The 11,310-nt window shown below is 37.6% G+C and overlaps 1 protein-coding gene across 1 annotated transcript; it reads left to right on the forward strand.

Moving 5' to 3' along the window:
- Positions 1-359: 359 nt before the first annotated feature.
- Positions 360-11,279, forward strand: LOC113236094 (the record flags this gene model as incomplete). The annotated part of the gene is made up of 10 exons (XM_026472080.1): positions 360-461; positions 579-740; positions 1,065-1,275; positions 2,298-2,422; positions 2,658-2,772; positions 3,022-3,099; positions 6,705-6,829; positions 7,589-7,681; positions 8,421-8,579; positions 11,030-11,279. Coding segments are annotated over 10 exons (1,420 nt in total), but the record flags the coding sequence as incomplete, so codon positions are not given.
- Positions 11,280-11,310: the final 31 nt, after the last annotated feature.

Consider the following 11,310-nt stretch of genomic DNA (forward strand, 5'->3'; position numbering starts at 1 on the left):
GCAGTGTAATCTAGCTACTATTTATTTCATTGGTAGCGGGCTTCTCGGTCTGCGCAGTACTTGCCTGGGGCCGAGTATTTGTATCGCTGATGAGCTTTGCTGTGTTCCGAATTTAAGGTTAGGGAGAGCCAACGCTATCACAGGAGTTTTAAGATCTTACGTCTCACGTCTGCCAATGCATTTGTGATATTAAGTTTTTGAAGATAAGAACTTCCTTAGTATTGCAAAAGTCTGTAGATGGTGTTTACCACTTCCCATCAAGTGGACTATCACATATCTCTGTGTAAAACTGGCCACCTAATTTATAAGGAACAGTGTCAAACGCTTACCCATGTGCTAAACTTAGTTTATTGTTGCAGAAAATTCAAGAGGCGGCGAATTCTTACGCCGACGTTTCTGGCAAGCTTGTGTACATGATTGGTAGAAGAAATCGTAAATTGAATCCTGATAAGGAGAATGAGGTTAGGGTAATTTTCTATGAAACTTTGATTTTTGTCAAAAGATAACTTCAGACACAATATTTTCGTTAAAAGAGTTTAAACCATATATAAATCATTTCAAATTTGAGTTTGTATCAGATCATAGATTTAGCAAGAGATGTAGGCGACATGACAACTCTCCTTCTGGTGAAAGCAACAGAGTTAACAGCTGTGGCCGACGACGACCCTCAGTCGAACAAAGTAGACGATGCTGGAGTGGCCTGCGCTGATGCTGCTAGGGATCTGCTCGTTTGTGCTCAAGTGAGTAGTGATATTGATGAAATCTATAGATGAAAATCTTTGTCATGAAAGTTATCACAGGCCAAGTCCTTCGAAAGGGAACCTACAGAAGGATATAGTTTAACTGTCATGAACAAATATTTTCTCGTTATTGTCATAAACACTTGCAGACTTTACGTGGGGCAAATTGGCACAATACGATTTTCTTCAATAATTTTTGATATACGCCTATTTTATATATATTTTGGTAATGTTATGTACAAAAATAATAACACATAATACATACAAAATATACATGCAAACAAATATTACATACTTAATACATTTTCACTTTATTGTGCATAGTTATCAGCTCCAACGATCTACGAACCCCACTGCCAAACCGCAATAACAGCTTCAGCAGAAATCCTCGCATCTTCAGCTCAACATCTCACTACGACATGGAAACCGTTAGTAGAAGATCCTGCCAGGCATCAGATTGGAGAAGAACTGTCAAAAGGCACCCTAGACTTAACTAAAGCTTTGGAACGACTGAAGGCTGCTTATGCCAACTTAGGTAAGTCCGAATATTTCATCATTAGCTAAAAACCAGTATCACTTGAAAACTGTGGTAGTAAGATGCATAACACTGTTAAGAGTCAATATGTCATACTGATCACGAGATGGAAGACGCAGTGTAAATCCTAGGCCAGTTCGATGGACCGAAGATTTGGCGAAGACAGCAGAGCAAGGATGAAAGTGACTCAAGACCATGCATCACATTCTATTGGGAAGCCAAAGCTTAAATGTGGTGAACTACCAACTGATGCATCATCAACTGAAGAGCGTTAAGGAACCGTGAGAACCGTTCCCTCTACATAAGGGTAGTGCTGTGAAACTATACATACGGCATTTTGCTTTGGGGTAATGCCGCCGATATCAATAGAATCTTTGTCCTGCAGAAACGTGCAGTTAGGGCAATTTACAATCTGGGTCCCAAAGTATCTTTGAGAGATAAGTTTAAGGAAATTAAAATTCTTACACTAGCCTCACAGTACATTTATGAAAATGTAATTTATGTTAAAAGGAATAGTAATTTAGAAAAATAGTGACAGACGTAACATTAATACGAGGAATAAAAATAAACTAGCTTTTCTTGATAGTCGTCTTCACAAAGTCAAAAAATCATTTAAGAGGCAATGTATACGCTTCTATAACAAGATTCCGGTTAAAATACAAAATTTTTTCACGAGGCTTAAAACTGTAGTGAAACAAAAACTTTATACTAAAGGTTATTATACAACTTCTGCGTACTTGGATGACAAAAATCCGAGGTATTAACCCGTTTAGCTCATGGAGGTAGTCTCGATCTCTGATGTTTCAAATAAAAAAAAAAAATATATTGTAAATGTTGAATGTGTACAAATGTTATTTACAAAGAGCAACCCCTAGAGTTTCTTGCTCATTCTACTCAGGGGTATCTGCCTAACGAGCGGTAGAGTTTAACCATTGTGACGATTTCAAGTGTAATAATGCTTACCTATGAAATAAAGATTATTTTGAATTTGAATTTGAATTTATAATATTCTATTTTTGTAGGGGATGACGACGTCTTTATGCAAGAACCTGAAGACAACCCTGCGCAACTCCAAAGACTACGCTTCATTACTAGCGTAAATACTACAAAGAATGCCATGAAAGATGCACAGGAGGAACTTAATAAGGTAGTATTCATAAAAAAAACTAAAACCTGGTATGCCTTTTTTTAAAGGTGGTAGTAACTTTTACAATTTTTACAGATCTTGAAACCGTAGTAATGATGCGGATATTGTTAGCAGGTTATTTCTTTGAAACTGTATAACGTGTTCATAATATAGATTTTTGAAGAGTTCTTTCTGAATCGGAGTGGAATTAAGGCGGAAATGAACAGTAATCATATGTATTCCCATTTGCTTACAGCCAACACCGCTAGCAAAACTAACGGACCAGCAAGCCGATGAACTACAGAACAAAGTGTCCCAAAAGATGGGCCAGATCAATGCGGCTGTTGCTTCCCTTTTGCAAGCTAAGTCAGGTAAATAATTCTAAATGTGGTAACTTTGATGTTTCTGTGACGAAATTTCTCTTATCCTTAGTGGCTGCAAAATGCTGTTAGAGCTGTCCCGCACTCTGTGCATCAGGGATGCTGTCTTTATCCAGAGGATGGCAACAAAACCATCCGTCTCATATTGTGAAAACTTCCCCGATGCGCTGCCGAAACAGGCAGTCCCATAATCCTAAAAATATTATTATATTGTACAAATAAAAGTCGTACTTATTTCAGATCCTAACAACCCGGATTACAACACAGCTGAATTGGCCATGACCACCATTTCGGAATTGATGCCTGAAGTTATTAAAGGTGAGATGAAGTCAATCATAATATAGTTAAACGTGAAACAGAAATGTGGACCTCAATACAATACATGTGTTCGTATCGTAATTAGACCATAGACCAATAAGTGAAGAGGACTGCTAATCTCCATACTACCCGCTCACGCGATACATGCAGCCGTAGACGCATACCACACCTAGAGGTGCCGGTGATGATTTTATACCGATTTATCGGATATCGAAGTTATCTGTATAACAGGTAAAAGAACTAATATTAATGCTATTTCGGTAACTACTCTAGCAAACCATAAATTGTTTAATGCCTGGGTCTGTCATTTAAAAAAAATAAACAACTTCAAAAATACGTCGTGACAATCGTGTGTGTTATTGTTTGGGCTGGTGATTTTGGTGTTTATTTATTGAAAACATACCGTAAGTAGCGTTTTTTAAGTTTACCCTGAATATAAATGTTTATAAACTATACTTTAAGGAGTAATTTCATGGTAAACGTTAGAACCACTCAAACGGAATATTATCATATTTATCCAAGTACACCAAAAATGTCATTAGTGCTTTTTAAGTGCAGGATTGGCGGTGTATTACTGCATTTTATTTGAGATGTTTTTGTGGTTAGTACGGAGGGTATTTCTTCAGTCAGTTTTTTCCTTGCAATATTATTAAAATTAACATAGCTCTGTCATATGTATATATTATCATCCTTTATATGTATATATATATTATTTATATTTATATATATATTTTAATTAATTTATTTTTTTTACTCACATTTAAATTTTAATTTTATTGTACAATAATTAGTCCCGCAGACTTCATTTTTCACCTAGGCTAGGGTTGGCTGGAAGAGATCTCTTCTAGAGATAAGCTCACCTTTGTATATGTCCTTTATAACTTGTGTTTCATGTATATTTTCTTTGTGCAATAAAGAGTTATTATTAAAATATTGATCATGGGATAAAATTATTTTGTGAACTTTAACAAATATGTTTGTCAATAGATGGCATTGTGTGTTACAAACTTATTTATAAATTAATGCTTAGTACTAATATAGGTAGACGAGCCCTATACCCCGCCTACGGTGGGGTCAGACTCGGCCTGCGGCGCGTGATCGGTTTCAGATTGCGGGGGATAAGCACACTTATACTCTTCGGTGGCACAGTGATTTTAACTATGGGCGTTTGATGAGGAGGTTCCAGATTCGATCCCTGATTTGAGTAAAAAAAAATTTTTTTAACTGGTTCTGGTCAAGGAATTCTGGGTATTGCCCTCAGAATTATCGTTACTCTGGTACTCATAGTACAGGAAATTCCCTAGTCTGAGATCAGAAATTTGGAGTGATTGTCTGGCATTCCCTGAATACTTCTGTTTTTGGCATATCTTCCAAGAAAAAAGAATCTAACAGAGAGACGGTTGAGATACCACAACGTTATAAATATCTTATTTTCACTACATAGGGAAGTATGCCTTATATTTTGAACAATTGCGAAATCTTGTACTCGTAATAGAGTCTCCGTATATTATTTAAGTCAGGTGGCATGCGGACGCTTCGGGCTTGCCTTCCGCTAGACCTCGGCCTACGGCCTCGGCACTTATGACTTTCAAAAATTAACATAGCTCTTTAAGGGCAGCCATATTGACAAATGGCAAAAAATAAATTTTGACTGCAAATTATTGTTAAACACCCATAGAGACATCCACATGCCGATTTTCAATCGAATTAGAGCAAATTTTCATCTGCAGCCAAAAAACACTTCTATGGCATATTGAAAAATGGCGATAAACTAATGATGATCACAAATTACTATCAAGCACTCCTAAAGACTCCCACATGCCAATTTTCAAAGAAATCAGAACAATTTTTTGAAAATGGCGAAAAACCAATTTCGTGCACTAATTATTATCTGGCATGGCCTAGAGGCCTAGAGGTATAGAGAGATACGCCAATTTTTAGCTGAAACAGAGCGAGTCTCTTTCAGCAGCTATATTTTTAACGAAAAAAACACTTTTGTGACTGCCATATAAAAAAATGGCGAAAAAAACTTTTGACCCCAAATTATGATCAAGGACTCCTAAAGACCCCGCAGGCCATTTTCAGCCGCATCGAAGCAAGTTTTTCTTCGGCCGCCATTTTGAATTGGCCATCTTGATTTTTTTTACAGAGGCAGTTGACCACTATTACCCTCTATGACATTCCTCCCAGCACCTCCTACCTATCTCTAATAGTTTCCGTGATAGAAGGCTTCGAAATTTGTATGGCGGCCATATTTGAATTTCGAACATTTTTTACTTTCTGCGGAAATTGACCAAGGTGTATCTCATAAAAGTGCACAAAAATCCCCCCCGATGTATAGTTTTTGCAGGCCGTTGATCACTCGTTTACATCTTCCACATTCTGGTCTTCTCATATTTGATTCTTTGCCTTGGAGCCTATCCGAGTACAACGGTATAAATATCTGTTTTCCACCATATCGGAAAGTATGCGTTCTATTTTTCTAAGTGAGTCAGGATTTGTAGCTTTATATATATAATGGCGCTAATACTAAACAAATGAAATAATAGCCTGCACTAACCGTATCTGTGCAATAAGCGCCATCTAGTTAATTTGTTTGTTATCGCTAAATTATGGTAGCTTTGATAAATGCACTTTGATTCGCATCATCTTGTCAATGTAAAACAAATTAGTTAGAAAATACGCCGCGACATCTGGTGAACCTATAGGTACTAAATATCCGATTACGCTGTCTTGTACCGCTATTAATAGTCCTCTTGGCTCAATGGTCCATGATTGGACTGAGGATGTTTAACAAAGTTTTACAAAGGTCAGGCTTAAACTATCAAAATTAAACGGACTAAAAAGAGCGCCTTTGTGATTATGGTTTATGAAATTATAATTCAGAAGTAGAAAAATGTTTTTCATTCGTACTTCATAGTTAGCGTCTGACGCGTGTCAACTATTGGTCTCGAAAGACCTATCTGAGCTCAGTCCGCCATTTTGACTTTGTATGGTATTGTCATTCTTTCGTGCAAATTCTCTAAAATCCTAGAAAAATGCCTTACTGTTTTGAAGTACAAAAATGATAGCTGCACCAAAGATATTACCCGTGGTGGTATTTCACATCATCGGAAAGTATTACTTTAATAAATCTTAAATTTTCTGTTTATCGAAAAATTTTTTTTTGTTACAAGAAACGAAAGTAAAGCTTATACCCCTGCAATATAATCGCTTCTTGTTTGGAGAACTAAATTAATAACCCCAATTCGTCGTCGTTCAGCAACAAACCGCTAGATGGCAGCACATTGATTGAAATTTCAATATAATAACAAAACGTAACTAGTATTGATGTTGATGATGATATAGGTATTGATGGTATTGAACTTTCAACGATATGCCAACAGGGTAAAGATTAAATTACATTAGCAATTCGGAATTTGTTATTTCTTTTTAAATTTGAAACTACGACCAATCAACATCAATATTATGTATTGTTTCAAATGAAGAATGCGTGAGTTTTGGCGACATTGGTTCTGATAGTAATCGAGGTTCTCCACTTTTGCTACGGCGTTCCTTCTCGTGAGTGGTCTACCAGGCGGTAATGAAGGTTGTATGTGCTTCAGACATAAACAAGCTGTGCGGCTCGTGCAGCGGCGATCGCATGCGCCAGGCCATGCTGAACGACGTGCGTTCGTGGTGCGACGGCATCAGCGACGTCTGCGACTGCGCAGCGGCAGACGATCAGCAGGTATTCATGCATCTCGTCACGGCAGACGGTCATAGGAATGGTGCCATTGCGTATTTATGAAACACGTGTGCACTCGTACCTATATAATTTGGTTTTGAATGAACTTGTTCTGTATAAAAAAATTAGAGAATGCAAGTAATGCATGAAATGTTCTTTTCTCAAACGTGATTGGAAATGTTTGCATTACTTTTAAAAAACGAACACGGATAGTTTGTTATGGACCATGCGACTTCTTCCCGGCCAAAGCTTGCAAAGTACGTATGAAAATCGTTGACCTACGAAAATACATTACTGTCAACTTCTCTAAACTTTTAAATCTACCTGCTAATCCTCGGGTTTTACCTAAAAGAGTTGTGCATATGACGTGCAGGTTTCATCAGAATCTTTCTGTACACCGTTTATTGACTTACAATGGACGACGGGTCTAATACAAAAACCTCGAAAAAAATGTCCCAAGTCAACCTATTTAAACGTAGTGACATGTAAAGGAATATGAAAAAGCTAAAACGTTGAATTTAAATTGTAATGTCATCGCAGTCTAATTTTGCTTGCTTCGCTGTCAGTCGAACAAACGAAGACTAAAGCGTGAATGACGCTCTGTATACGATTTTAACGCCCTATAAGTTCGGACACTTTTTAGCGCGGACCCGACGTCCATATAATTGTAAGTCAATGACACCGTCAGCAAGAGCAATTGCTGTTTGTTCACAAATTGAACAATAAGTGACAGTTGTAGCAAAATCTGGATATTGTCTCCAGGCACTCGACGAGGCTGCAAAACGGTTTGCGAAGGCATCAAGAAAACTTTCGTTTGTATTCAGCCCACTGGCTAACAAAGCGAGGGAACAACTTGTGAGTAATTTATTGAAGAGATTTTTTTCAATTTGTCATCATTTTTAATAATGTGGCTGTTGGCAACATTAATATTTTATTATAAATTTCGTAAGTTTAAGTGGGCAACTCTAACCCTCTTTCTTCTTTGTACTGACCTTAATGGCGCAATTATGCATTTTTTTTATGTCAAGTGACGGAATGAACAAGTCATGCGTCTGATGGTAAGCTACACGCCTGTTCATAACAGTTGCAGTGTCACTCAGAGCTTTAAATCGCAAATATCTGAGCGCCCGTCACTCTGAGATACGTTGACAAGTCCTATGTGCCTGTAATTTTACCAGGACCTTTTTTACCCTTCAAAGCCGAACACAGTAATGTTGACATTACTACTGAAATAGAAAAACAAACAGATTAGGTGGCAGTACTTTGCTGGACGAACTCTTTCACAAGGGGCTCTACTGCATTAATATAAATTAAACATTGAGTATTTTCTCTTCAAAACATACGAAAACCACGAAAATCAAGAAGCCCTTTATCGCGGATGCCATGGTCACTCACATAAATAACTATAGTCCACAAATTACACCCAAATTCACGAGAGAAATAAATGTAGGCCATAGGAATATTTCTCACGGTCCGGGAATCGAAACCTTTCTGCTACGGAGGTAGTTAATTTACGCCTGCAGCTATTAACTCACAAATTAGAAAGGATAGTGGGAATCAGCCTGTTGAGATCTGGGGAATGGTGCCTTCCCAGCTGCTGGAGCTGTTCACGTCGGCGCACAACCAGGCGCTGAAGCTGGCGGACGACTCTTGCAAGATGGCGGACGCGCTGGGCGGCGCGGGCGGGGCGCGGCTGCGCGAGCGCAGCGGGCTCGTGGCCGACAACGCGCGCGTGCTGCGCACGGCCGTGGAGGTACGCTTCCGCCAGCCTTCTCCGTTAACTAGCCAAGTGTTCATTGCACTTAATTCTGATTACTTGATTCCGTTGTGCTCGTCTGTGGGGTCGGTACTTACTTTTATGTAGATACACATCATAAACCGGCATAAAGATAAACTCTTTTGTTAGAACAAATTTCTTATCTGTGAAAATGTTGTTATTGCTTCATAATAACATCAAATTCGATTTTATTATTATATTCAATTTTCGAACATCTCTGAAAAACAAAACAATTTGATTCGACCTCAATTCTAATATCAGTCGACATGAAGTTTTATTCGAAACAAATTGTCAATAGCAAACATTGACTTACAAATAAATGGACGACGGGTCTAATACAAAAACCACGAAAAAATGTCCCAAGTCAATCTATTTAAACGTAGTAACATGTAAAGGAATATGAAAAAGCTAAAACGTTGAATTGAAATTGTAATGTCATCGCAGTACTGTCTAATTTTGCTTGCTTCGCTGTCAGTCGAACAAACGAAGACTAAAGCGTGAATGACGCTCTGTATACGATTTTAACGCCCTATAAGTTCGGAGACTTTTTAGCGCGGACCCGACGTCCATTTAATTGTAAGTCAATGATAGCAAACGATATGATAGTTGGGACTGACTCTAGTTTGTCTATGAATTAAATAAAAACTATGGTTGTGTGACATGCGTGAGTAAAGTTTTTATTTGCCGCCATTTCGACACTCGTAACATGCGGTGCCTGAACACATCATAGAGAGCTTATAATATGTGTATGGATAAAGCAGTGTATTTAACTGTACCTACATAATTAGGCATTAAAACACTCGTATGACGATTTTATGAAACCCACACTCTTGCTTTAATGCCTTTCATTATGTAACAGTCACATAAAGTACTATAGATTCATAGTCATTTTTAAGCCGTAGATTTTTGTATAACCGTATTTTATATGAACAAATATATGGTACTTCTGAAATAGTTTGCGAATTGTAACTTTTCGTGTGGAAATATATTGAATACATATGTAAAAAAAATTTAAATACAAATTAGACTATAGTTTGTCTTTTTTGAAGACGGAGTAAAATGACATTTGCAGGGTTGCCAGTTTTCATAAAATTTTAAATAGTCATGTAGCTGTTGTCGACAGTTTTATCGATAGATTGTGAAAGAAGGTAACATTTTGCCAAAAATGTCTCAATTGTGAATGTTATTACGTTCTAATGACGACTTATTGCGTTATAAATGTCGTTATGAGACTGCTAGAGACATGTCTTATTGATATGTTATATAATAGCTCACGCTGAAGCGAATGGTGCAATAAAAACAGAAGGGCTATAACTCGTCTTATTCCGTTTTTCACTGGAGGCACTGATTTATCGACTGCAACTACTAGTTACTTGCAAGTCGGCAACACTTTTACGCAATGAACTGTCATTTTACTCCATCTTCAAAAAAGAGACCATTACATCACAGGATCGTTGGTCTGATCCCTGAGTAAGTAGCTAAAGCACTTGCGCTATGGAAATTGAAAACAACGACGCTACCATGGAACCCCCTGACCCGAGACAATATACAAAAGTTATTTTTCTACATAGACCTAGTCGGCGATCGAACTTGGGACCTCGGAGATCGTTTACCACGATGGTCGTCTCTATTATCTATCTAGAGTGTAGTGTGTATCTCTATCTCTAGTAAATTGCACTCAACGATCAAGTTGTAGCGAATATTCGGTTACTATTCGGCTTATCCGGCCTTTTTATTGGTATTCGACCGAATACCTGAAAATATGAACAAGAAATTAAAAAAAATAAATAAATATACATTGCAAGTTCGAGGTAGTGAAATATTTCGCTTATTCATCTTAAGATCATAGGAACATAACTGAGTAATTTTTTACGTAACAAATCAACTGATTTTCTTACCTGTGATTTTTCAATATGTGAAATATTGTGTTGTTTACATTTCAACAATAATGTTTTAGTTTTAGCTTACTAAAACCGTAATTGTGTTTTTGTGCTACTTGTGGCGATTATTGTAATTAGCACTGTCATCTGTTACTTAACATATACCTATCTGTTGATAAAAATTTGCTGTAAATCGTCCAATAAATAAATACCTAAATAAATTACGTCGTTTAGCCACTGAAAGAATGCTAACATAATCAACCAAATAAGTACTTATTATTTGCAAACCAAAGTTAAATGTGAAATAAACAATTTATTTTCTCTTTAAAATGTCATCAATTTAAATAACAAACAAGAAAATTCAAACAATTTTTTGTTTCATTGTAATACGTAGTATTTTCGTATCTGCGGTAATCAGACCGAATAGTTAGACCGAATTCGACCACTCTCCTGACCGAATATCCGGCATTCTATACTATATGCTGCACACATACACTATCAACACCATTTTTAAATGAAAGTATGTCCAATAACCTTCCACAACAGCTTACAGCCCCGTCAATACACGATCCACGTTGCCAATCAGCGCTTCTCTCGTCCACGGAAACCCTCGCAGTATCAGCACAGCGACTGGTATCGGAGACGGTCTCTCTTCAAGACGACGAAACCGGCTGCCGCATTCTCGAGGTCAAGCTGCATCAGCAAAGGGCGCATATCCAGATGCAAGAGCAGATGCTGCAGAAAGCATTGCAGGGGATCCGGGACACTTTCAGTGACGGAGTTGTTGTTCAACAAGGTATTCTGGAATGAAGGTCATTTCTGAGCGT

Source organism: Hyposmocoma kahamanoa, unplaced genomic scaffold (assembly GCF_003589595.1).
Source record: "Hyposmocoma kahamanoa isolate Upper Pololo Valley unplaced genomic scaffold, ASM358959v1 88931, whole genome shotgun sequence".
NCBI lineage: Eukaryota > Metazoa > Arthropoda > Insecta > Lepidoptera > Cosmopterigidae > Hyposmocoma > Hyposmocoma kahamanoa.